Raw genomic sequence first — 27,888 nt, 5'->3', positions numbered from 1 at the left:
GAGAGAGAGAGAGAGAGAAAGAGATTAAAGGAATAAACCCCTCCACCCAATCCTTGTCTGTTTTTTCTTTTTTGAATTTTAAATACAAAAAATAAATATATGAGCAAATATTGTTCTGAATACGAAATAATTTCTGGGCAGATTTAAATACCCAAAATATTTTTTTAAAATGTTGGTCAAAACCATGATTAAGCTTAACAGTTAAAGTGTGTAAATCCTCACAGGGTCACAGAACTGAACAAAAATAAAAGAGAAAGAGAGTGAGATTTAAAAATATTGGCTGCTGGCAAGTAGGTGGTGATATAGGAGAGTATAATTTAATGTTCCATAATTATCATATAGCTCCCTTCTCTGCCTCATTACCTACCATGAGTATGGCAATCGTAGTCAAGGCTGGTCAAACTTATAATTCTCAGAGGTCAGCTCGGAGTATTATTTCAGGGACACAGAAATATCACTACCAAGAGCCTAATGCAGCAGTCCACATTTTCCATTTTAGGATATACAATTTTATCAGTCTGCCCGTTAAAATTCCTTGTCTAGCTTTAAGCTTAAAAGATAAGGAAAACAAATTGTCATTGGGGCAGTACAGCGTGGAATAAAGGGAACCCAAATTTAGGTTGTATCACAACTGGGAAAGACTAGGAGAAATGAGTGGAGTATAGGCCTGGAGATCAGAGATGAGCATCCATGGGAGGAACCCCCCCTACAAAGTAGCTCATGTTCTTAAAACAAAAAGGCCATGTCTACATGAGCATGAACATTTTTTTCCCCAGGGACAAGCAGCAGTGGCACACTTTGTGCTGCTGCTATTTTTCTCTGGAGAATGCCCATGCCACGTGCCCTCTGGCGCAGGGTAGGTTACCCCAGGTTGGGTAGGGGAGGCTGGCGCCAGCAACTGTACTGGCCCAAGCAGCCTTACCTGGAGTCCTGGGGACCTTGGGAAACTGCAGCCACAGTGCTCCTGCAGCTGGGAGCCTGATCAGCAGCTGGAGTGTGACTCCGTCTGGCTCCGGTTTTGGGTGGTGTGCGCTGCTGCCACGTGCCACCCTGCTTTTTTTGGCATGGGTTTTTTTGATCTCCCAGGGTCAAAAAAAACTCCTCTGTTCTGCCAGGTAGCAGCACAGGAAATGCCTGCAAGAGCAGTCTGTTGAGCCGCAGACCCGTTTGGATGTCTGCACTCATCTGGATGTGGCCAAAGAGACAAAAAGAGACCTCCAAAAAGGAGTTTTACCCAAGTAATTGTTTTCTATCATTACCCATAGCAAGTTTACTGAATTTTAAACATCAAAATGTTGAATAATGAAAAACACCTTGAATACTAAAAAATGTTTTCAGAGCAATATTTGTAGTGTAGCTACAATGGACACTTCAAATAATACAAACTCCTCAGTTCATTATTATTAAAAAAGTAAAGCAGCTTCTGAGGTTATAGGCTAAGATCCTCTTTCTCCCAATTGTCTGCACAAATACAAAGTAAAGAGGTTTGCCTGTAATGTTCATGCTTGGATAATATGCCTTGAATAGGTACCCACAATGACCTCCCTTAAACAGCCCCATCAAAGGAAGTTATAACATTAAAAATTATCTAGCTTATATGTTAGACCCTCAACTAATACAAATCAAGTTTATATTAAGTAGGGATCTGACCCTGTGACTTCAAAAGCCTTTATCCAGAGTTTTCCTATTGTTTTGGGACACAGTTTAAAAACAGTTCTATTCTCAAAATAGTATGAGATCAAACTATTTCAACCACATCTAGGGCAACCATACTGCAAACCAAGCTCCTTGACATCTGTCATTGTAGCTAGACAGATCGCATGTTGAATGTGGATACACACTACACAAATTTAACAGTGTTTATACAAACAGCAAGCTCTAGTGTGGACAGTATTTTTCATTACTTTTGGATAGTTATTAAGAGGACGCAGAGGAAACCAAATACACATTGGAAAGGCAATCATATTGATATTTACAAAAAGCCAAACTTGCTTCCTTTTCTTATCTAAGCCCTGGTTACATTGTGTTTTTACACAATAGATTTTCCCTATCATAACTTAAAACACCAACAGTTCAAAGGTGAATGTTTCAAATATATGAAATCACTTACTTGATAATTACTATTTTTAAATATTGTTCCATTTTATGTTATCCAGTTGACCTTACCTTTGATTTTTGTTTGCATAAACTCCTTATATTACTATCCTCTTATTAATGTATGGAAAATGATTAATTATATGGTCAATGAAACCAGGAGAATTCAAATCATGTGTGTCCTGAAGGCAGGAAATGTCATCAGGTTATATATTGCCATAAATATTTCTAGCATTCAGCAGTTTCCAACTGTGCCTGTTGCAATGTGACCTACAGGATTTGGTGAATAAGCATACACAGTCATTATTGTGGCAATACCTAAACATACTAGTGCCACACAAATAGTTTTAATCTTTTAACATGATCTGCCATTTCGTAAAATATGTCAATCCATACATATGACAAGTTTAAAAGCAGATATGGCTCTAAAAATTAGTTGTTGTTGCTATCTGGACATATTGTCTTAGGCCAAATCCTTCCAGCAGTTTCTCAGCTGTGTGATTTAAAGAGCTACGATGTTAAAAAAGGGCCTCTGCCATTCCTTAAAGTGTTATGATAGATATCCAGTTTCTATTTTGGAGCTACAGATGTCGTTCCAAGTTAAAAAATAATTTAAAAAAAGGAAGATGAGGGTGTATTTAGCAGAAAAAAAATCAGAGTAATTTATGGCACTCCCAACTCTGGGTTAAATTAAGATGGTTTGTATTGAGTAAAAATGTTTATATTTAGCAGTAACTATTCCTAAATAAATAACAATCTCTTCCTATTTTAAGGGGAAAATGAATTATATGCAACTGCCTATTCAAACTTGGAATCATTAGAAGAATACTAGGATACATGCATTTTTCTACAGATAAGTCATAAAGTCCCAAAGTAAATATTAGCACAAAGTGTAGATGTGGGACTGTTCTCTGGAAAAAATCAAATTCATGTTAGCAGTTTGACATACACAACCCAACTTTAATGTCTCACGCTATAAAAACAACCCAAAAAAATTTACCCATGTTCTTCAGACTAGCATTCTAAAAATCTCTCAAAAGGAATGGGTCATGAAATACTGGTAAAAATCAATCTGACATAATTTTTTGAAATGTTAGACTTCCTACAGGCATATAATATTTAAACACTGGGCATAATTTGTCAACAGAACAAGATATGGCATGCCAATGAAAAAGTGAGATCTTATCCAGTGGGAACAGTAAACATAACTGAATAAGAAAAGGCAGAGCAGGAATCACCTATTCAGATTTAATACGATATTTCTGGGAAATGTGATCTGGGACAATCCTTCGTGAAATGGCCTTTTAGGGCAGATATGTTTATTCTAGAAGAACAGTCAGAATTGTGCTATGTACAACAATACTCAGAATTAGGAGACTGTGTAAATTCAGCTTGGGAGAAAAAGTGAGAGACTTCCCATGTTTAGCATTCAGAAAAAAGACATCTTGAACTAACTCATTTTAATCCAGCCCCAGATGTAACGCTAACTATTGGATGAATGCAGATCACGTGCTTGAACTGTGCAGATCTGAAAACTCCTCCCAAACCCAGATCTGCATTGCAGTCAGGGAAGGAACAAGATTTATTTCCTCTTCCCTGCTCATATGCACAGATATGCAGACAATTAGAAAATCCACCTGCATCTTTACCTCAGTAAGCTACAGCCTGTAATGTTTAATATTTATCTCATTATACAATTATTTCTTCCAGTTATTTATCACAGAGAATCAATATGAAATGCAGCTAACAACAAATCAGGTATATTCATAAAATTACTGAAAATACTTTTGATTTCATGAATAGCAAATTTCTCACCTGATATACCCCTCAGTCTCTCCTTCGGTAATATTACCTCTATAAATTCCTCATTCCCATTCATGGATCATTGTTTGGTATCTGAAGCTCTCTTCTTTCCTGTACAAAGAACAAGCACACTAGTTAACTATCAATCAAGAAAAATTATATTTATGTTTTGCCTCTTTGAATGTTGTGGTGATTTCCATACGCATATATTAGCAAAGCTGGCTCTAGATACACTGGCACCCCCAGCACAGTTAGCCTGCATCCAACTGTGCTTTGCTGTTGTATTAAGATACCACAGTTGAACTAAAGCAATTGAAAAGCTCCCCATTTTTGTCCCCTAACAAAACACACCTCCTTTGACTGTGTCTGAATTTAAAAGTATTTGTTAGCTAGCATATTCTATTTAACATACTTGAAAAGTGTACTGTACAAAAAGTAAGCTACCTTTAACAAAACAGTGGCCTAGGATAGCTCAGCCAGTTTAACATATGATAAAATACACAATACCATGTCTATATTAAACTTCAAATGTGTTAGCTAACTTATTCAAACACCATATCATTAAACTCCATTCTAGAAAGTTTTGGTTGTACAAGAAGTCTCACTTTCCTGTAACTCAGACACAAAAAAGCAACTTTGTGCATGCACAAAGCTACCTGTTTGCCCTTTACAACAATGTAAGAGCAGTTAAGGAGTGAGTCTGCCTTTGCCTTATGTCAGAGATGTTGTTCATTGTTCAGTAAACACTAACAGGTCCCAGAAAAACATACTTTAAGAACAGTTTTTCCTTTCATTTTTTTTCAGAGAGGCTGATGCTTATTTAATTCAAAGAAGAAAAGGCATACAAGACAGACTAAAAGGAGAAAAGAGACTTAGCTAGAGATAAGACCGCAAAATCTAAACCATAAATGCCTTAAGATTTTACTAAAGTTCACTAAAGTAACTGGAAAGAGTTATCTACAAATTGTATACAAATTACAATGAACCAAAATGCAGAGCTATTTCTGTATATTGTGAAGGCTAATTATAGAATATGCATACTTGTATGTATGTGTGCATGTCTGAATATATGTAAAAATCTTTAAAATATTAAACAATGTAATATAGAAAATGTTTAAAAAATTGCCTCCTGTGTGAAAGGAAACAAAAATATATAGTATTTTCAAGGGAAGAAACCAGTTCAAAAATACTTTTATTTGAGCTAGCTGCTGAGTATATAATATTCTTTGTTCATTATTAAAGCCTCATGAGAGTCACAGCAGGCAGACAGGTCTCTTGGGGAACAGAAGTCATGTGCCAGTCTATTTGATTGTGTGTGCTTTCTTGGTCACAGTTTCAGGAGGTATTTGTTTGGGATTTGTCTATTGCATTTTTTAGGGTTTGGGAAAAATAAATACAAAAATAAAAACTAAAATGTTTTTTAAAAAGCAAGCAACATTTAAAATAGAACAAGAATTTTAGCTTTTTCAGGGTTTCAGCCTCATTCCTAGTGTCATTTTGGCTCTAGGCATTTTAAAATTATTTGAATGAAGGGAATGTTTACAGTCTGCACTGTATAAAAGTGAATATACTTATGACTGCCAAAATTTGAACACATTTACACACAGCATATGTTCCTGCCCTTGCTCAAAGAAACTTGGCCAATAAAATAATATGTAGACATCAAAATAATGGGTTATATGTAAAAGGAGCAGAAACTATAGTTTATTATATAATAGTTCAAGGTTCTGCCATAGCAGATTAATTTAACGGTGATTAATTTAAGTATTCAATATCCCTTTAATCCAGGAAAAGTATGAGGTATTGACCAATCTACTGCCTTTCAAACTCATTTGAACGCTCTATGGTACTAAGGCCTACAGTGGAAAGAATACATTTCATGGTTTTTCTAAAATAAGATATTCTAAGGTACTTAAAACGATTAATCTGCTGCAAGATTACCAGATGCTTTTTAAAATCAATATGGAGGCTATTTGTTTCTGTAACCTCAAAGTGACCAAAAAATACAGGTTTAGTTTAGTGAATTAAGGTACTGGCTTTTACTTCTAGAAACCCAGGTTCTAAATGGTGGTCACATCCTACTATCTCATCAAAACAATAAACATATTCACCAAGAATGTTTGTAGATGTACAAACACAAAGAAAAAAATCTATGAAATTCATGTGCACGCACACTTGAAATAGTTTCTCATCCGCAATTGTTCATTTTACAGGCTTAGTTAGTTTATTAAATAAGATCTAAGCCAAAATAAGTGAGAGGAGACAAATAAAAACTTAGGCACAGAAAACTGCAGAAGTTAAAGGCAGTCTTTTCATTTAGGGTCCAAATGAAAATAAAACTACAACCCTCAGGTTTACCATTGCAAATAAGAGCTGTACAATTGTTAAAGCAGCAAGGAAAAAGAGGAGGAGCCAGCTTAGCTGCTTCCCTTGGTAGCTGCTGCTGCATAACAGAAAAAGAGAGGAAGTAAAGCCCTGGAAAAGCAGATAAAAATAACTATGTACTTAACATTACATTTCTATCTAAGCAAAACCCTTGCATTAAAAACATTAGAAAATTACATTCTGTAATTCTCCAGTTATTGAGACCAGGTCCATTATCATCTTCTATCTGGGTATACATCATCACAACCCAATTATACAAGGGCAAAATTGTATACCTAATTCCAAGATTCTGTTGTTTCATCTCAGCTGGTTTCTTAGCCCTATTTCCTGTTCTGGTAAGTTACTGGTATAATGTTGAAACACCAGCAAGGTAAACTGAATGCAGTGTTCCCATTCCAATCTCATCATATTTTATCACTATTCTAGATCTGTGAAAAAAAATACAGAAAGTGAAGGGTAACCATGAATTGGGACCACAAATACATACCTGATCTGTCTTTAGATCTGCAACACTGGCAAATCACACAAGGATGTGTCAGTACCAAGCACTATTTTAAACCATTTATACTTCTAGTATTCTAGGGATAACAGCAGGCAACATATGAAAATTAAACATTCTATAAAAGGAATGAGTCTTAACACAATAATGTCTGAGAAACATCATGAAAGATGGGGGAAAATATAAAGAAAATATTAGGAAGCTTATCTTATTTAATTCATGCTTTATATTAGAAGTTTGAGCTTTCCTCTTTAACATTTTGTTAAGCTACATATATTAGTATTATATGATCACACAATAGGAACTGATAAACAACTATTACTTCTCTCCCATTCCTTTCTTATGAGTGTTACTACTGCATCCCAAGAAGTTGAGACAGTGCTTACCCCTAGCAGGAACCAACAGCAGATCTTTTACTCTGCCTATGAGGTTTTTTCAAGCATTTGGTCAGTACTTGCCGCTGTAATGGTTTAACATCTTTGTTGCCAACCCTACAGTGCCCAAATGCTTCAGAATCATGGCAAGAAAGAATATGAATGAAACAAAAACACAGAAATAAAAACATGTGATTTGAAGACACGACTATTTAAATTTAAAGATTCTTCTTGTTGTTATGTGTTCACTGCTTTAGGTTTGCTTGTTTGTTTTTTAATTCCTGATATTGAGACCTAAGCTATAGGGAGGTTGCTTTGATTTCCAACAGACAGTAATAGCCACAAAGCAGCCATATGTCATCCACTCTCTCATGGAGAACAGTTGGAATATATAAAAGCAATCTGAACACAACCCCTTCCAGTTCCAGTCTTTTCCCAATGCTAGCTGCAGAAGATAAATCATCTTTATACTAGCTGAAGACTCCTACCTGGTTAAGGGAAACTTATGTTTAACTAGTGAAATTCAGCTTCTGACCTTTTTACATCAAGCTGAAAAATCTGCCTTGAATCAGATAAAATTTAGTAGTTCAAAATTTTATGTGAGACTATATCTTAAATATATAGAATGTATAACAGATAGTCATAAGATATTAAAGTCATAAGATATTAAAAAGGCAGGGGGGTCAAGTGTTTTTCCCTAAACTTTGTTGGCCATTGGGTTCAAAACAGTTTTGTAAAGAGAAGGATTAAACACAAAATACCGGTTAAGTTACAGGCTATAATAAAACAGCAAAAAACATAATTTGTAACTGTTTTCCTATACACATCCATTTATTCACAACTTTCCCTACACCTTTCTTGCTCAACTTTTTTCCACAACCTCACCTGCACCTTTTTCAATAAAACCACACCCACAAGCCTACCCCCTAGCTTTCCTTGTGTCCTTAAATAAGGGGAAATGAGGGCATTGAAAAGGGATAAATACTGACTCTGGGGACCCTTTCAGTTACATGGGTCAGCTAAGTTAGAGTATCCTACCAAAATGGCTACTGTTACACTCAGAGATGAGAAAGATACCCAAGACTATAGGCGAAGAAAAGAAGATGACTATTACAGGTGGAATAATAATTTTTCTTGTGGGTTTGCTTTTTTTGGCAGGGGGGAGGGTATCCTCATTCTCCAGAGAGTTTAAGGAATCACCTGCTCAGGTTTCCACTACTTGTGTTTGCTTTTCCACTCTGCGTTTTGCAAACCAGTTAAGGTCTCTAGCTTCACATTTGGTGAACACATTGCAACTGAAGAGGCAAAGACTTCTGAGGGCCATCTCTTTTATTGGACCAGGTATGCGGTTGGGATAAGTTGGGACGAGGCTGGGAGAAGAAAACAGTCTTCTTCAGGACGGAGCTGTAGGACGCAGTGCACCGCGCGGGGTGGGGCAGACGCACAACTAGCAGGGAAACGGCGCGAGGGGCCACCGCGGCCCGCCGCAAGGGGGAGGCTGAGAGCCTGTGGCAGGAGCTCGCAACGGGCCGCTGCGCTCCTCCGCTGTCACCGAGGCCTGGGCCTGCGCTGCTGGAAGCGCGTGGCCCGAGTGCCTGGCGGGCCTCGTGACAATGCCGGGTCCGAGTCCCGGAGGGCACAGGCGGGGGCGCTCCATGACGGGGGTCGGGAAGGGGTGACAACGGCTCCGTGGACAGCAGGCCGTTTCTCCCGTTAGGCGTGGGCACAGCCCTGACCGAGCACGAGGGGCGACCCAGGCCCAGGCCTAGCGGGAGAAACGCTGGGACCGGAAGGGCGGTCGGGGGTAAGTGCCGCGCTCGCGGGAGGCCCCGGCTGGCGCCTGCGCTGTTGGGGCCGGCGGCTCCCACCTTCAGCGCGTGAGTGTACGGGAACCTGACGGGCCGGGGAGGAAAGGGCCTGCGCCGCAGCCCTGGGGGAGCGCTTGCAGCGCGGGGCTGGCCTCAGGCCTGGGCCGGGTGTTCGTGGAGCCAGGCCTTGAGGTGCCGCCGGCCTTCCCGGGGGGGCTGAGGCAGGGCCCGCGCTGCGTGGGGGGGAGGTAGCTTCTTGCTTGAACTGTGGGGCGGGGCGAAGGAGACGGCGGCCGAGGACCCGTCATGGCACCCGGGGGGGGGGGGGGGAAGACGATGTGGCGCGCACTGCTGGGAGGCCGCCCCGCCCCGCCACGTGACCGCCGTCGCCCGCCTCCGCCGCTTCCTCTCGGCTCCATATTGAAATTGACGGAGTCGGTGCCGGTCACAAAATGGAGGTAACGGCGTGGCCGCAGCGAGGCTGCTTCTCTCGGCGGCTGCGGCTGGTGCGGGCGGGGAAGGCGGCTGAAGCGGCCTAGGCCATCGGGGAGCGGGGACGTGACGATGCAGCGCCCCAGCCAGCTGCCGCCGCGCCGCGAAATGGCGCACTGGCCTGCAATGGCGGAAGGGCAGGGCGACCTGCAACCCCCCCCCCCCCCGCGCCATGATGCCGAGGGGGGTCTGCGGCCTGTCCCTGGGAACGGCCCCAGCACTCGCGCCCTTGGGACGGGGGGGTGCCCCCGCCGCCTCCGGGCTAAGCTTGCCCGCCCAGCCCTACGGGACAGAGCCGTGCAGCCCTCGCAGGGAGCCCAGCCCATGCCTTCCCTCCTGCCGCAGGCCGCACAGGAAGGTCTCCCGCACAGACGGCCCGACCCACGCGGCCCGGGGAGCTTCTGCGGCTTGGATGGGGCTGGATTCGGGCCCGGGCCCGGCCTGTGCCCACTGCCACTGCCACCGCCTCCGTCCCCCAGCCGCCCATTGTGGAGAGGGGGTGGGCGCCGTGCTCCTGGGGCAGCCATCGGGGCACAACGTGGGATGGCTTCTGCCCCGGCTGCTAGCCTGAGCCTTAAAAGCAAGGAAGAGAGAAACTAACTCTCTCTCTCTCTGTTAGTAACCTGCATTAGACCACACGGAGGGAACTGGAGACTCCAACAGAACAGCTAAGGATAACTTGCTTAGCTTTCCAAGTAAGCAATTGCTTTAGTTGCCTGAGGGATGTTGCGCAACTTGCCCACTCTCACTTTAATAAATCTCGCCAACCCCTAGCATAAGTAACTTAGTTAATGCTTTCCAGCTCTTTACAGTGCATTATTGGCATTTGCTTTGGGACTGAATTATTTGCACATTAGAAATTGCCTATCTTTGAATTTAGATGCTTTTTTGTGTGCGTCTTCTGCATTTGCAGTCTTCTGTGCTGTCACTTTAGGGGTTCACTTCCAGCTGTCCTGTACAGGCTGATACATCCATATCATTCCTTGAATGAGTAATAACACTTTATTGGGGGGTTTATTTTACTAGTTTGTCATTCTCCTGTTTTTAAATAATCAGTAGCGTTATAAACTTTAGACTCCTAAATTGTCCTCCTGACACTGCATCTCCTGTCATCAAACCACCTGCTCTAAGATTATTTTAAACTATAAATTGTTTCAATTGTTTCTAGCCCAGTTACTGAATACAGAGTGCCTTTAACTCTTCAAAGGAAGACATTCTCCCAATGCAGTAGCAATGGTTTGGCCCTGTGGAGTTACAGACTGGTATAGTTGCCATAATGTATCAAATGTGATATTTTTTTTTTTAATGTATACGAATAATACATACTCCCATCCCAAATGATTTGCTGTGTTAGTGATCATAGAACACGTGGTTATACTTCCTCCTTCTATTCTCATTGCTGTGGTGGCACCAAATTTCAGTCCCTCTTTCACCTCCTGCTGGTGATGGCCAACATGAAACTTTTAAAAATCATAGCTTGTGACAGGAAGGGAAAGAGATTGAAGGCCTGAAAAGGGAACAGAGGAGATCTAAATGGAAAAAAGAGATCTTGGACTCCTTCCCAGTCTCCAGATTCTCCTTGGTTCCTCTTCTGTTCTCCTTCACAGTGCCACTAGAGGAGGGGTTGTCAACCGGGGGTAAGCATAATTGGAAAGGGGCTAGGGGGTAGCCTCCCCAAAGCAGGGTGAGGGTACAAGGGCAGCAGTTCCCCTTGGTGGGCTGCACAAGGACTGCCTGCCCAGCCAGCAGGGAGGGGGAACACAGTTGTGGCCATCCAGCCCTCCCTGCTCCATGTTTGGTTGCTGCCACCCCCACTCCACCAGAAGTGTGCCCAGAAGGTGTACATGTCTTAAAAAAAAGGTTGATAATCCCTGCATTGGAGGTTTCCTACATAAATGAATACAACAGTAAACCAGCATTTGCGGCCTGCAGTGCATTTAGGTCTTTTGGCCACCTTGTAGTGCTTAAGTGCGACAAGTTAATTGATCAGTGAATAGAACGTGAGCAGGCAAACCAAATAAACAAGTGATGTTTAAAAAGGATTTTTTTTGACTTGGACATTTGAAGCATATTGGGGATAGAAATTGGACATCTTGCATAGCAAGCTGGGTACTGTGATAAATGTGTTTGCTCTCCAACAGTGAATGAGGCCTGAAGAGTAAAATTATATAACTGTTCTTTTTATCTAAATCCCTAAAATGTATAGAAAGCAAAGAAACCACATAGAGCAAATGATGCACTTCAGTAGTTCTTATTTTGTAAACTTGCTCATGGCTTTTTCTACCTCTTGTCTTCTCCTTATGGAGCTTAACCTCACCCATATCCTTTTCAGTAAAATGTAAAAGTCATAGTTATTGACATGGCTTTGTAGAGTTGGGAGAAAATACGGGACTGCATGCATAGTAGCTTCATGAGTAGTAGTTGGTATATGTGAGCACAACCTACAACATGCAGTTTGTCACTCCCAGCAGTCTAGAGAAAGGTGGTTGTCTGTTTTATATATGGACAAGGAACAAACATAAGGTGGGGTAAATACCAACTCATCCTGCTTGTGTATGTGTGGTTTTTCTTTTTGTCCCCTCCTTAGGTTAAAAGGAGCAACTGAGTTGGAGCACTCTTCCAAAATGGCCACACTCAAGGAGGACCGAGACGTTGAAGACTATAAGAGGAAAGGGAGGCGATCTTCACAGGTGCAGTATCTTATTTTTTTTAAAGTTTAATTCTGGATATCTTATGAGTAGATGAGACACTGGTTTATAAAAACAGAATTTTACCAGGCTACACTTGCTTGCATTTGCTGACTTATTGCTGTGACCCTCCCTTCAAAATAAACCTACCTCTAAAGGCATCAACATTCAATCTGTTAAAACTAGGGGTTCTAAAGACTTGTATTAGTCTCAGTAACAGACTAGAAGAAAAGACTGCTTCCATGTTTTGCCATATCAATAAATTGTCCACAGTTTCTTCTTCCAGGCTGTTACTATGAGATTTATAGTAGTGTTTTCAGAACCCCTGGTTTTGACAGGTTGCATGTTGATGCTTTTAAAGGACAGGGTTGTTTTGGGGAGACGGTCTCAACAGTAAATTTAATGAGTTCTTCAACAGTAACCATATCAACGCTTGGTCTTAAGAACTTTTCCCAATGTTCTTGGTGAGAATAAAGACATTGTGTGTCCAATTAAAAACACTGAAGAAGGAAATAACCTAGATTCTAGTAAAACAAGCCATTTCCCATTGTCTTCGGTAGGAAGCCCATCTGGCCTTTACTGGACATGAAATGTGAATGTGTTTTTGGAGGGTAGAGGCAGCCAAAGGAATAGTGATAGGCAGGGATACTAATGTGGGGCAGAAAGAAACTAGTAGAGTAGGGACAAGCTCCTCTTCCAGAAATTGAGGTCAGATAAACTTAGTCCCCTCCCAAGGAGCAGAGGTCTGTCTGTGCTTGTGTGTACACCTGAAGTTGGAGCTCAGATTTGTCTGCTGAAGGCACAGGAGCTTCCCTCCCCACTCTCTTTGACTTGACCAAGAACAAAAAAGTTAGAAGATATACCAGAAATTGGAAACCACTGTCTTTCAAAGATACGAGTTTTGAGTCTGGGCCAACTTTTTAACTCTGGAAAAATTGAGCATTACAAACTAAAGAAGTTTTCTTCTTATAGTTATGATGTGGCACTGCCCTGCATAGGAAAATATTTTAGCTGAGCATATCTGGAGTAGAGTACAGATCTTTTTTTTTTTAAAAAAAAAATGTTTACAAATTAGGATGCTGTAAACATTGTAACCACTATTACTCTTGCTTCCTTGGCTAGAATGTTACTACTCCTGTGAGAGGCTTGGTAGATTCAGAAAGTAGTTCAGGGGGTGGCAAAGAGTGATTGACTCTGGGCAGATATGGTTCTCTGGGTAAATCTGATACCTTTTATTAGACCAATTAGAACAGCTGGAAAAGTTCTTCTTTGTGAGCTTTTGGGTAGAAACACCCTTCTCAGGCCGAGGAAGTATCAGCAGATCTCTCTTTAGCCTAGGAGAGTGGCTGGAAAGTTATTTCCAACAAGAGTTCATTCCTCCAAGCCTGCTGAAGAATGCAGGCATCGCTGGGGAAACATCTAGGAGAAACTGCGCAGTTTGGAGCCAAAACTTAACTTTTTAAAAGAACTTCTGGGAGGTGGTGCAGTGTGATCGCTGAATGTCACAGGGCTACTGGTGTAAAGCTGTCGGGGAGGGCGCTTCAAGCGTCGGCTTATTGTCGCCGGGGTGTCGGCCTTGCAGTGGTTCCGGCGGGGGTTTTAGCGGAAGCGGGGGGGAGGGGGGCAGAGCTGTGCTGGCTGTGCATGCGCTTGGGGTCGGCTGTCACGTGATCTTCGCGGCTAGGCTCCATATTGCGGATGAAGGAGGCGAGTCCGGAGACAAAATGGAGGCAGCTGCTGCTGCTGCCGCGTGAGGGGAAGGGGGTGGGGCGGCGGCCCTGACCGAGACGAGGTCGCCCCGCCCTGCGTTGCGAGCAGGTCGCTGCGGGGAGCGAGCTGAGGAGGAGCCGTGGCTGCGGCCCGTCAGACCGCCCCGGGCACGAGCAGCCTTGTACGACGCGGCTCTGCTCGGCGGGCAGCGCTTGTGCGGCGTTTGGGGAGGCAGGCAGTAAACCGCGATGCAGGGGAGATCGCCGGACCTGGCAAAGGGCCCGGTGCTGGGGGGGATAAAAGAAGCAAATGTTCGGTGCAACAGGAGAAAAACCTACAGTGCAGAGGATGGGTTGAGGACTTCCCCTGAGCAGCAGGTCACTCATCACATCTCCAGTCATCCCTGCAAGGAAGTTAGGACTTGCATTTTTAAATGGTGGGCTGAATGTGCATTTAAAAACCCAAAAGGCTCAGATCCACGTTTCTTCCCTCTGAACAAAAGTAAACTGAGGAGGAAATGAGTGTACTTTTGTAAGGATTGATGAGGCAGTAACTTTCAAGCTTACCTAAATACAGTGATGCACAAGTGTGAGGAGAGGCAAGGTTTCTTGCTGTTCTTGCCAATTTTATGACATTTTTTTTTATTAGAGTTCTTTTAGTACAGTAAAGCAACAGTGTGTGTGTATATACCAGTTAGAAATGAGACTAGCTATTTTAAATGTAAAAAGTATTTTGTAAGCTAGTTTTTAGTGTACACTGAGCTAATTAAACAATTTTCAGTTGGTGTCAAATTATAATGAATAGCCAATTTTACTGTAGTTATGTCCCCCTTTTTATGGGTTTTTTGGTTTGTGTTTTTTTTTTAAAGAAGATATATTTTAGTCTTGAAGAAAAGGTGCTAAAATGTTTTTGTAAACAAACCACTTTCATGAACTTATTTCCATCTTCTAGTCACATGACTACTGCCACTCCTACCTCCCACTTCCCCTTAATATCCTTGCAGTGATCAAGTCCTTTTTCTGATTGGAAAGTTAATATTGAGGAAGTACTTTGCCTGTCTCTCTGTGCAGTGGATCAACAGAAAATATTAGCCAGAATCATACTAGCAGCCAGGCACTGCTCCTTGTTGCACTGCAGTTTAGAAATCATTAAGGTAACAAGTGGTACAAAATTTACAAACTTTTTTTTGGTTTGCTAAGAACTAGCTGCCCAAGTAATGAACTTGCCTTGTAGGAAATTTAAGACTTCCTTTAACTAATAAAGTAAAAATCCCTCTTATAATTGGGAAGAGTTAGAATGCTGTACTTGCAGCAGCATGATAGCCCAAGGTGTCCTGAGTCTACTTGTGGTAGCTCATTCATGGCAGATGCAGCACAGCATCTTCTGTGTTTCTGCATTGCAGGATTCAAATTGTGCAGATGGCTTTGTGCCAGCACTTAAAATATAGGCTACCCATTTCACTCTTAAGTGAAAGTCCAGTTACTAAACTATTAGTAATCATAGTGGGTTACAGTGTCACTCCTTCTTTTGCCCATGTGACCTGGAATAGTTCTGCTTTTTTCATTCATTGATAAAAGTTGTCTAATGTTTGTGTAGCTTCTGTTGTACCATCAAAATTGGCTGGCACACTTTTGAGTGCTGCAACCAAGTGATATTTCCACAGCACTGAAGACAAGAGGTCTTTCCATGCAACTTCAGTCTTGTTTTAAACTAGGAAAATTTCTGCAGAAGCTTAAATTCATTCCTGATCTGATCCTTTTCTGTTAGCTTAAAAAAAAAAATTAACCTATTTTTAAATTGCGTGTTTCTACATATACCCTTACATCAGTAAATTAATTAATTTAAACCATTGCAGCAACATTTCATAGACAAGACTGTTTCTCTTTTAGATGAGGACTAGAGGACACCAGTGTTTATATTGTTAATATTCCAGCCTGGTATAATTATGGCTATTATAGGCAAGACATGTCACTTCCCAGTCAGGAAAGGAAAAATGTTTCTTTTACTGGTATTTAATTTTTTTAGAGTAATATTGTTAGTACTAGAGTCCAAGACTCCTTTTTATTCATTAACTCTATTAGAGTTTACTGCCTTTTGTACAATATATTAATATCCTAATGCTTACGTATTTATCTTGACGCATCATTCTATGAAAATAAAGCATTTTGTAAAATTTACACAAGCACGTTGTAAAACAAAAAACCAACTATTTTTAATTTAAGATCACCATTTCTTAGGTTTTCAGGTTCTAGATGGTTTCTCCTGGCTTGGTATTTCTTACCCTACTATAAACTTGTTACTATTGCAGCATCCTAGCTTCCCAACTTTGGTGAATTATTTGTAAAAATGTCATAATGTAGTTATCCAAATACGTTTATTGCTTATAAAAAAAAAATATATATATTGGAATCTGAAATGTTTTTTATCCTCTCCCCTTAGGGTCATGAGCCTAAAGAGCCTGAACAACTGAGAAAACTGTTCATTGGAGGCTTGAGCTTTGAAACAACGGATGATAGTTTAAGAGAACACTTTGAAAAATGGGGCACACTCACAGACTGTGTTGTAAGCTTATGACCTTTAATTTTTTGGAGGAGCATAAGAAGCTAATATTGTTAGGTAATACAGTGACTCTTGCGTTTTGCATTTATTATAGGTGATGAGAGACCCACAAACAAAACGTTCCAGAGGCTTTGGCTTTGTGACTTACTCCTGTGTGGAGGAGGTAGATGCTGCAATGAGTGCTCGACCACATAAAGTTGATGGGCGTGTGGTTGAACCAAAGAGAGCAGTTTCTAGAGAGGTAGGTTTAACACCTTGCTGAAGTGGGTACAATTATGAAATTGCAAAATGTAAGATAATAAACATAATGTCTGCTCTTGTAGGATTCTGTAAAACCTGGTGCACACCTAACCGTAAAAAAAATATTTGTTGGTGGAATTAAAGAAGATACAGAAGAGTATAACTTAAGAGAATACTTTGAAAAATATGGCAAGATTGAAACCATAGAAGTCATGGAAGATAGGCAAAGTGGAAAGAAGAGGGGCTTTGCTTTTGTGACTTTTGATGATCATGATACAGTTGATAAAATTGTTGGTAAGTATCAGTAGAAAACTGTAGACAGACAATGTTTCTAAGTTGCATGTACCTGAATAATGCATGGAATATAATATGCAAGTAGTTGATTGTGAAAGGACACTTTAGTTTTGCATCTAGTGAGTCTTATAAAACTTGCCATTCCTTTCTCTAGGCTGTGTACTTGTGCCTCACTGATCTGGTGGTGGAGTAGCTCATCACTTCTTAATTTCAGAATTTTTTCAATTTCACACTTTTTTTTTTTTAGTTCAGAAATACCATACTATAAATGGACATAACTGTGAAGTGAAAAAGGCACTCTCAAAGCAGGAGATGCAGACTGCTAGCTCACAGAGAGGTCAGTGTGGGGTGGTCCTTTTCCTTCTGTATTAAAGTAAAAATTTTTTCAATTAACTTAATGCAAAATGTTTCTGTAGGTCGTGGTGGTGGCTCAGGCAACTTCATGGGTCGTGGAAATTTTGGAGGTGGTGGTGGAAACTTTGGAAGAGGAGGAAATTTTGGTGGCAGAGGTAATCACTTTGAATTCCCCAAAAATGTGTTTTTTAGCTGCACATTGTGGTGCTAACACCTGGCTTGTTTTCTGTTTATTAAAATGGGGGTTTTTGTTCCTAATGCAGGAGGCTATGGTGGTGGTGGCGGTGGTGGTGGCGGCGGGAGCAGAGGAAGCTTTGGGGGTGGAGATGGCTACAATGGATTTGGTGATGGTAAGTGAAGGTTTTTGATGCAAGACCTTTGCAGTAATTGTTTACTTACTATGTGTATTATGTTAAAAGCAAATACTTCAAAATTGGATGTCAACAAGCTTTATTAAAATGAGTAGAAACAGATTCAAATCTAAATTGGATTTTTAAAAACATTGTAAATGGTACAGCCACATAAGTATACATGATAAATAAAATGGTTAAATAAGTTAACTTTTATTACAGTTATCTGCTTCTGGCTGAACTCTTGAAAAGTACATTGCCATATTGACCTTGGAGTGAGTTGTCTTTAAATATTTCAGATGCAAGAAGCATTTCATGAAACAGTTCATGTTCTGGGAACTTGGGTTTAGATACGCATCCAAAATTAACTGATGGGATTTGTAGAAGTTCTGTTCAATTGTTGTAGATGAAGTGGTATCTAAAGAATATGGGAGGGTAGCCTACAGTTAGGTCAGTTTTGATTCTTCATATGCTTGTGCATTGTTGCACAGTTCATCTGGACTATTCATTTGCATAAAAATTAATCCTATGCTAAGTGTTGTGGTTTGTCTAACTCTTTGCTTTTGATTGTGAGAGCAAAAGGACATTTCTCAATGGTGCAAATGTAACCAAAGCTGTATGTTTGGATTGGATTCTTAACCTCAAGGTGCCCCGTCTCAAAAATAGCTTATTTTATTACCGTGCTTGCTTCCATACAGACAGGCTCAGGGAGTAGCCAATCGAGAAAAGCCTGAGACCTGCTTCCATCTGCTTATCCCTTCAATACCCCCTGTAATACCCCTCAAATATTGTGCGGCAGCCTAGGGTGCAGGGGCATCCTGGCTAAGAATCACTGGTCTGGATCGAAAGCTACAAAACAGATTTGAGGCTAGAACTGTTCTATGCTACAAAACTGTTAGTATAGGTTAGTCAGGAACAGGAAGAGTTTTATAGTCCTTGACTTGAACAAAATTGCATTCGCTGGTATGGGAGGTGGCCTTTCTATACTGTGGTATAGAACAGCCACAGTGCTTCTAGTATAGACGTAGCCTAATACATGTTAAATTACCTTTTTGTAGCTCTGACTGAAACAGTTAATTTCTATGTAAATTCACACTTTGATTATGGGGAAGACCTGATCATTTTTATTTTTTTTATTTTTTTTTTAAGGTGGGAACTATGGAGGTGGACCTGGCTATGGTAGTAGAGGGGGTTATGGCGGTGGTGGAGGACCAGGCTATGGAAACCCAGGTGGTGGATATGGTGGTGGAGGAGGAGGATACGATGGTTACAACGAAGGAGGAAATTTTGGTGGTGGTAAGATTTCCATTTTTAAGAACAGACTCACATTAACATTAACTCTTACTGTTAACAGGCTTTAGTTGCATAGAATCCAAAATTACAGATAAGTTCTAAAATTGTTAGGGGATATAGTATGGCTGGGCCAAAATTAATGGAGCCACATAATGTGAAAGGGTGAAATATATACCATGCTACTGAAGCTGAGCTTTTGTAGCATGGTATATATTTCACCCTTTCACAAGTTGCATCCATGTTTGCAGCTGTACTGCATTACTAACTATAACTATACCAGCAAAATGCTAATATGTAATGTAGACCTGACTTAACTGTTATGGATCTTACTGATGTCAAGGGAGAGAAGGTCACTCTGTCTATGTAGATAGGCTCTCTGAGGCTTCTGTCCTATTGTGATAGTGCACTGATTCAAATAATTGGTTTAATTCAAATGCAGCCCTTTTTTGTGGATGTCTTTTTAAAATTGGAGTATGAATAGTTAAGTATATAATACATTAACGGCTTTGATTTGACTAGTGCTACACAAGAGCCTGCACTAGTTTTAACTGAACCATGTAAGAAGCCAATCCTGGTTAAAGATCAGTGTATTGTTTGCGTGTGGAGAATAGGCGTAAAGCAGTTCGTTTAACATGCATTTAATTGCTTTCAGTTTGGCCTTTTTAAAAAGGTAACTAAACTAGGTCGTGAAGTGGGATAGTCAGATGGAGATAAGAGTCGCTTTCTTATAGAGGGTAAAAATATTCGGCATACTGGAAGTTCCTTTTGGTAGCTAACAAGGTTTTCAACCCAAAGAAGTGGCCAATATGAAGCAGTTCATCTTGTTTTAATAGTATCTCTAACTGTGGTATTTATCTAGCTGTGCTTATTTCTAGTTCTTGGTTAAAACGGTGTTTAACTAGTTTAAAATTTTTACTCAGTACTAGAAAGAACAAAGCTGCAGTAAACAGTTCTTCTGTTTTCAGGATGTTCCAATTTGGCCTTAACTGTAGCTTTTTCCTTTTGAGTTCCTGAACCTGAGGCTTACTTGTTGAGTTGTCCAGCTTTTGTTTATAAAGTTCTCTCTTCAGTAGTGAAATGTGAGCTGATGGTTATATATAGTGTATGAAAATAATTTTTTTTTATTTCAGGGAACTATGGTGGCAGTGGAAACTATAATGATTTTGGCAATTATAGCGGACAGCAGCAGTCTAACTATGGACCGATGAAAGGAGGTGGCAGCTTTGGTGGCAGGAGCTCGGGCAGTCCCTATGGTGGTAAATATGAATTAATTGAGGATAAAAATTACATCAAAAATCCTTTTAAAAAATTACTTCTATGATAAATGTGTATCGCAATCTACAATATATGTGTATTACTGTCTACAGGTGGTTATGGATCTGGAGGGGGAAGTGGTGGCTATGGAGGGCGAAGATTCTAAAAATATATTATCAGAAATGGGTAGGTATTTATACATATTTATGTTGATTGTGAAAAATAAACCACTGTTCACTGAGAGTAATAATTTTCTTATCCTGTATTCAACAGGCTACAGTTCTTAGCAGGAGAGAGAGCGAGGAGTTGTCAGGAAAGCTGCAGGTTACTTTGAGACAGTCGTCCCAAATGCATTAGAGGAACTGTAAAATCTGCCACAGAAGGAACGATGATCCATAGTCAGAAAATTTACTGCAGCTTAAACAGGAAACCCTTCTTGTTCAGGACTGTCATAGCCACAGTTTGCAAAAAGTGCAGCTATTGATTAATGCAATGTAGTGTCAATTAGATGTACATTCCTGAGGTCTTCTATCTGTTGTAGCTTTGTCTTTTTTCTTTCTTTTTTTTGTTTGTTTTGTTTCCCATTACATCAGGTATATTGCCCTGTAAATTGTGGTAGTGGTACCAGGAATAAAAAAACAATTAAGGAATTTTTAACTTTTCAATATTTGTGTAGTTCAGTTTTTCCACATAGTAAAATTTCTTTAACAAAAATAAAGAAATACAGCTTAGGGTGTTTCCTTGTTTAGTTAATAGAGAGATTAATGCGCTTCTGAATTACTATTTTGTATTAATTTAAAGTTAACAATAGAAACACCAACTGATCTGCAGTCTTAAAGGGTCTAGTCTCCAAGTGTGTATGTATATGCAACTGCCATTGACATGAGTTTTTTATATATGCACACACGAGACATTTGTATGTTGCAATATAGTTTGTTTAGATGTACAACTAGGATTGAGTTTAATTTAAATTAGTGTTTGTGAATTATAGAATTAAGTTTTACTTTCAAATGAAAATTTCAAATTACTTTGGTTTGTGCATATTTTTTAACTTGCTCTGTATTAGTGCTAGCTCTGCAAAACATAAGGCATAGTAAATATTTTAAACAAAAATGACTTCAGCCACGTTCAAGCTGCCTCATTTGAGATGTATTAAGGGGATACCTGCAGTGTTTGTGCAGATTCTGGGTGAAGAGAAGGCCTGTTTTTATACACTTTTATTATTTTTAAAACAACATGAACTCCCCTACCTGTTACCCTAAAATGGGTTTTCAGAGGTATAATCTGCAGAGGTGATCACTTGGCCTGTAGCATTGACTGGGGGAAGGGGGGAGAAGGGAAATGTTCTGTAGCTACAGCCAAGTGCCTGGGCAAGATCCATAGTATTGCTAAGGCCCCAGTACCACAAAAATAAACCCAGCATTTTGGCTCATTCCCATGGCAGCAGCAAATGCCCACAGTGCTGGGCTTCTTCCCATGGTGCAAGTGCCCTAGTAGCACCATAGCTCATGCCCAGGCACTTGAGCATTGCGGTGGGGGAAAAATGCTGTGGTGCCAGGATTTTTCTTGTAGTGCTGCTGCTCTCACTTGGATGCTTAGCAGCCAAGTTGGCAAGGGCTGTGGCACCCTAGGAAAAATCTCAGACTGCTAAGTCTTTCTACTGGGTCCTGGACTGGCATGAGGGATGGGGAGTCAATGGGTGTGGTCTGGCCTGCAGGCTTGTCTTGCGGTACTTATTTGCCCGCAGGGCCAGACAAGCTTGATGCCCCTGCTCTAGAACATGCCTCTTTGGTATATGAATAAAGCCATGCTTTGGAGGGTAGCATGGACCTCTTTTGCTCCTTCCTTCCCCCTGATTTTTAACTATTTCATTTGACCAAGCTGTCACAGAGAGAGAGAGAGAAGTATATATTGAAAAACAACTTAATGGCTATATACTTTCTTGCATGCACCATAGGCAACTTTTCTGGATGCATTCTTCTGACTGGGAGCCAAGGGTAGCACAAGTGTAATCCCTCACAATCCCAGGTAATCCATTGAGAGACTCCTGATGCTGGACAAATTAGCATAGTTCATAAGTTCTTAACCTGTTCAAATAAGGCTTAAGGTTAAGTAAAAACCTTCTGTCCTTTTATTGGCTGGAAATGGGATTTTTTTTTTTTTTCTGGCTACCACATGATAGCAGACTTGGTACCACTCTGCTTACAGAGTTCCTGTTTAATTTGGTGTGTTCCAGTTTTCATTTGATTTTACACTGGAATGATTCAAGCTTCTTAACAAAGGCCTTAGCAAGTGAGCTCAATCCCTCACTTCTGGACTCCATACCTGCCACCCTTCCCCCTCCCCAACACCTCCCAAATCCAGGCATTAGCCTGCCCTTTCCTCAAGCTGATCTGACTTTTCTCTCAACTATTGCCAGGGCATTGCTTTCTTTCAATACAGACTCGGAAGAGTAGGGACACAGTCAGTAGAAGAAAGTCCCAGACATTTGACAGTATGTGGTGCTGGAATTGCTCTCACGTGTTTCACCTCTGGGTCAATGTGCAGTATAAGGTAAATGCAATTCCAGCGTAGGAATGGATTTGCAAAGATGTTTATATTGTGGCTTAAGTTACAATCCAAACTGCTAAAAGTTGCAATTAAAGAAGTTGTAGAAAATATATCAACACACAAGGTGCATTACAAAATCATTTTGAACAATGTTGTTAAACATTGTTATGGGAACATATATTCAGATTTCAGTATGCTGAAACAATGAGCACTGTCAAGGTTGCTGAACTGCAGGGGGGGTTTTTTCATTTTGGTTTTAAAGCCTGCTTTTTGTGTGGAGGTACAACGTAGATCTTAATCTTCTTTTAAAAACAAAGTCCGTAATTGTTCACCTCTTATGGATCCATGGAGTACGACTATTCATTTTAAGACTGGGTTGGAAGGTTATACCAATAATGAGGCGTGTCTAGTATGTGGGCTTTTTTTAAAGCAACATCTTGGAATTTGTGCATAGTGGGTCAGAGTTCAAAAGGGGTTGTATTTGGCATCTAACCTTAATTTTATGAAATGGACTGAACGATTTCTGACTTGTATTAAGCAAATATTTGCCTATAGGACTCAGACTTGGGCGTGCATCTGAAGGGACCAAATTGGAGTATTGGCGGTTGTCCCTTTAGAAAAGCTGATACAATATTATTGGATTTGTGGAAGGTCTTGACAGTGTTCTTTTTTTAACAGGGTTTCTGTAGCTACACTGTGACTATGCTTACTTTGAAATTCAGCATGATAATAAAGTTTATCAATATCTGCTTAAAGGTTGCACCCAAATCTTGAAGTCTCCTCCAAGTGACCTGTTTTATAGGTGGGTGGGATAGTGTAGTTCTGGTATGCAATGTGGAAAAGTATAAGCTTTAAGGACAGCAATTAACCAGTTTTAAAGAACCTAGGTATACTTCTTAGCAAAGTATGGATCAAAGGAGACTTAAGACAGGACTTCAGCAGCCTATTGAGTATGGACAAGTCAGCATAATTACAGAATGACAAGGCAGCAGGAGCAACAGCTTCAACTTCCAGAAAAGTGAAGGCATAAGATACTGTGCTGATAGTGAGCAGCTTTCCAAGGCTAGTTAAATCTGCTTATCACAGCTGAAATATCGAAGAAAGTCTAGCAAGAGTTCTTCACCTTTTGGAACCTCCTTGAGTGATAGCTACTTGAGTTGACTCAAAATCAATAGGTCTAGCATTTAGACCTGAAAGGAAGGGCAATGAGCATAGGTAAGGTTTGCCTTTAAAATTTTTCTTGAATTAAAGGGTAATGGTTTTCTTAAACAAGGTAAGAGTAACATCTTTAATTTGCAGGTTGAATGAGAAGCTGTTGCTTGAGGAAAATGGGGAATATCTTGCATGTCCTCTTCATCATGAAGGTTTCTGATTTGGGTAAGATTTTGCAGTGCATAGCACTCAGCACTTTAATTTTTCCTAGAATAGTTTTTCTTTTTTTAGCAGCTTTGTACTGATGCTGCTGCTGCTGCTTGATAAGAGTAGAAACGTGTTTAGCCCGCTTCAGCTGCTGCATCTTGGGCTGCTTAGTCAAGTTTTTGTCTGCTGGTGTGAACCTCTACACTTAAGATTACTGCTGTACTAATATGGGTATAAATTGCAATGTACCATAAACTAGCAAACATGCATGCTATAAACTGGTTTAAATAAGACGTTCTCTACTCTTGCCCAAAGCGTATATTAGGGAGTACAGGAGCAATTCTGAATAATTCACTTTTTTTTGGGCTTTGTGGGCCTGCAATAATGCACAGACTAAAGCCCTGTACAAACTTGGTTATCAAGCAGCAGACTATATAGATACTATTAACAGCAGAAAACTTGAAAATGTTTGACCTAATTCAACTTTTTTTTTTTTTTTTTTTTTAGTAGGACCTATTTTAAGCTAGAAGTAACTTTTAAGATGCCTTATTTGCATACAATGTGCACGTTTCTGGAAAATTGGCTGCTAGAAATCTGGGGTGCATGTCCTAAAGAAATTAATGGAGCAGAAATTCTGCTCCATCCAAGGCAGACTGGCCTGGCTTGGCCCCTTGAGCCAGGTGGGCAGCCAGTAGCACTTGCCACATCCTGCAGGTTGACAAAGCGGCCTCAAAAACAAGTTGTTTTTGTTTTTGTCCTCTTATCCCCCTTCACTACTTATTTTCTCTACAAAATGATTGTGCTTACTGATATTTTTCAAAAAAAAATCTTTTTCATTCTGCCTTTCAAAACTAAGGTGGAATATCTTGTTTGGGGGCAGGTGTGTGTATGGAGAGAGAGAGAAATGCTGTTTTGATGTGGCTAGGCAATAAAATAACTTCCACTTCTATGAGGAAGAATGTTTTTGCAGGATAGTACTTGACACTGCTCCTTTTTTGGAGTGGGGGTGTGCATATGTGGTTTTCTGGTTTTGGGGTGTTTTTGTTTGTTTTTTCTCCCCCTCAGTTGAATAAAATGGTAGTTGGGGATGTTTTTACAGTGGTCCCTTTCTGCCTTCTGTGTAGACATTGGTCTGGTACACTATTTAAACAATTCAGTCAGGCAGGTTGTTGTTTCTTTGTGAAGAAGAGCCATAGTACAAAGTCTTACCTTTTTATGCAGTATTAGCTGGACCTAGATTGACACTATATTTAAAATTTTTAAAAACATTAACGTGTGTATACATTGGAATGTTTCACTTGAACAGTTTTAGCTGAAAGGTGTGTATGTGTTACTGACTTTCTTTTCTCTCTCTCTCTCTCTCTCTCTCGTTAATTTCAGGATTTAAATTTTGTAATTTTAGTCCTCTCGGCTTCTAGAATGTAAACTTCTGAAAGTACTGGCATGAACTGCTACAAAAACTTTTATTTTTTGTGTTGTTACACTGCAGGTTTTTATAGATTTATATTGCAATTACTATCCTGGTTTAAATAAAAAAAGCATGGAAATCACTATGGCTGAACAAATTTAGATGACCCGTTCAGGACAACTTTCTACATCTTGAGCAGAGATGACATTTGAAAACAACTTGCTTACTGGGCCAAACTGTCTTCAAATACCTGCTGTATTATAGTATACTATGTGCCTGCTTGTATTTGGTACCTAAACTATTCTCGACTTTTTGAGGGACAGGAATCCTTTTGGAACACTTTTTAAATTTCTAATCTAGAAAATGAGGGGTTTGGGTCTTTTTAGTTGCTGAAGCCTACTCCTAACTCAAGGGGTTAAAATATATGGTATTGAGGCTTATTTAATCTTGTTAGGCATACGCAGTTTTCAGAAAGTATTTCAAGTGTTAAGTACCAGCTGCTTTTAACATACCAGTTCTCTAATCTGTAAAGTAGAAAAGGCAAATTTTTATTGTAGATTTCTTGTGGAGAAAGCTGTACACTATGTGATTTAAAGTAAAAAATCTATCTAATCTGAAAAGCTTTGTAGATTGGTAGCACTTTATTCGGCTCTTTTTGCATATGCTGCCTCCCCCCCCCCCTTAATTACAATATGTAGAATAAATTCTTGTATATACATGTGCAAGAGTTGTAACAAGTGCTGTTTTTCATAGCCAGCACTCTCCATGCTCCAAACAGATTTCTTCAGGGGGCAGGAGCCAATTTGAGTGTTGCTACTGTACTTGTGGCTGCCATGCTTTGTTTCTTTCTTCCTAGTTCTTAACACTTCTTTTTTTCCTTTTTTTAGTGGGATGCTTTTTGGATACAAGGATTGTAGAATGTAATGTAAAAACCTAATTGGTGATTCGTTTAATCAAAGATACATATATTGAGAAACAGCTATAACTATAAGGCATTAGTTCTTCCTTTGCAGGAATGGGAGACTGCCATTAAATTTGTGTCCATTTTTAAACTCCACCTTTTTTTTCTTGTGTGTGTTTTTTAACTTGCATTGAATGAATACATAGTCTGTCCCCATTTTCCCAGCAAGGGTGTGGGTTGATGCAGAGGTGAGACTTGAAATCTGCTTATCAGTAGAAAATTACCAAAAATTTAAGGCAAGCTTTTAATATTTTTAAAACTGGACATCTTAATTCAAAATTTTCTGGTTTACATCATTTTAATGGGGAAAGCAAAAAATTATTCTAGTTCTTTGTTTTGATAGTGCACATGTAGTATTGACTTGGTGAGATGTGTATTTTAAGTTACTCCTTTAAAAATATATTCCTATAGAAGAAGCTTTCAATCAGCGATGCAGCTAATAAATCTTGCATTTCTAAAATACATTTTGACAGTTTAATGTCAAGAATGTTCTTTTTGATATCAGTACATTTTAATGTCTGATAAACGCATCTTTTTCCCTCCCCCTCCACTCTGGCTCCTGCAGGGTGATATGCAGGAGAAAATCAACTGAGGCAAGTATCTCCATCCTAGAAGAAAGACCTTCACCTAAAGGATATCTCTACTTGGAAACGGAAGTTATTGTATAGACCTAAATAACCACAGACCTAAAGGGTACTATTTTTTTTAATAGTATTAAATTTTATAATGTCCAGTTAAGTATTAAGCAGCCATGAAATGTTGAATGTGACCTCAAATTGTAGTCCATAATGGATTCAATAACGTCTACTTTTTTGTACAAGAACAAATTTGTAAATTCTCAAATGACTTCTTTTTATATATATAAAAGAAATTTCTGAACTGGGTACTTTGTGTGTGCTTTTCTAAGGGCCTAGTGTCTAAGAACTCTTGATGTTTGTTTCCATTAGTGATATAGAAGACTGAACAAGTCTCTTCAGCTCAGGACTCTTCTGCTACCCACTTAACAGTTTTTGAATGTTGCAGAAATGCATATTTTAGAATTCCTGGTTAAGTGCTGATGGCACTCCTAGCTCTAGAAGCTTTATTCAGGAAATGAACAGCCTATGCATAGGGATTTAGGAACATAATAACTTAGTAAGTCTCAACCAGGTTGCCGCAACATTGCAGACCTAGCAGTGTAAACAAACATTTCTCACAATCTAAACCCAGAGCTTTCAAATAAAGAATCCATAGGCCGCTTCCAGACGAGCACAGATGTGCAGTATATGGCACCACAGACCAGTCTGAGCCACCACACATGCAGACATTCCCTATGCTGCTACCTTGCTGCATGGAGGCATGTTTTGACCACCTGAGAGATCCTGGGGTCCAAAAAAACCTGCTTTTAAAAATTGGGCAGGACACATGAGCTGCC

At 40.0% G+C, this 27,888-nt stretch overlaps 1 protein-coding gene and 1 long non-coding RNA gene across 10 annotated transcripts; one reads left to right on the top strand and one right to left on the bottom strand.

Annotated features, from left to right (window-relative positions):
* The first annotated feature begins 8,973 nt into the window (after positions 1-8,973).
* On the top strand, positions 8,974-27,353 carry HNRNPA3 (heterogeneous nuclear ribonucleoprotein A3). Of its 9 annotated transcripts, none has more exons than XM_019553843.1 (14): positions 8,974-9,032; positions 10,075-10,150; positions 10,624-10,717; positions 12,043-12,145; positions 16,292-16,414; positions 16,506-16,652; positions 16,735-16,945; positions 17,193-17,282; positions 17,362-17,454; positions 17,563-17,649; positions 18,799-18,945; positions 20,073-20,198; positions 20,310-20,382; positions 20,470-21,423. In XM_019553843.1, exons 3-13 carry the CDS (start codon positions 10,689-10,691, stop codon positions 20,360-20,362), a joined length of 1,209 nt encoding a protein of 402 aa, XP_019409388.1. In that variant the 5' UTR covers positions 8,974-9,032; positions 10,075-10,150; positions 10,624-10,688; the 3' UTR covers positions 20,363-20,382; positions 20,470-21,423. The 9 variants fall into 9 exon arrangements, with proteins under 9 accessions (XP_019409388.1, XP_019409392.1, XP_019409393.1 ...); XM_019553844.1 differs by lacking the exon at positions 8,974-9,032 and adding an exon at positions 9,138-9,155; XM_019553842.1 differs by lacking the exon at positions 8,974-9,032 and adding an exon at positions 9,322-9,421.
* Positions 22,893-25,704, bottom strand: LOC109322714. The gene is made up of 2 exons (XR_002104468.1): positions 24,580-25,704; positions 22,893-22,969 (listed from the first exon to the last, which is right to left on the bottom strand). It is a non-coding gene; the product is annotated as an uncharacterized LOC109322714 (long non-coding RNA).
* Positions 27,354-27,888: the final 535 nt, after the last annotated feature.

Source organism: Crocodylus porosus, unplaced genomic scaffold, assembly GCF_001723895.1.
Source record: "Crocodylus porosus isolate Cpor-Errol unplaced genomic scaffold, CroPor_comp1, whole genome shotgun sequence".
Lineage (NCBI taxonomy): Eukaryota > Metazoa > Chordata > Crocodylia > Crocodylidae > Crocodylus > Crocodylus porosus.
This window is presented reverse-complemented; position numbering and strand designations above follow the sequence as displayed.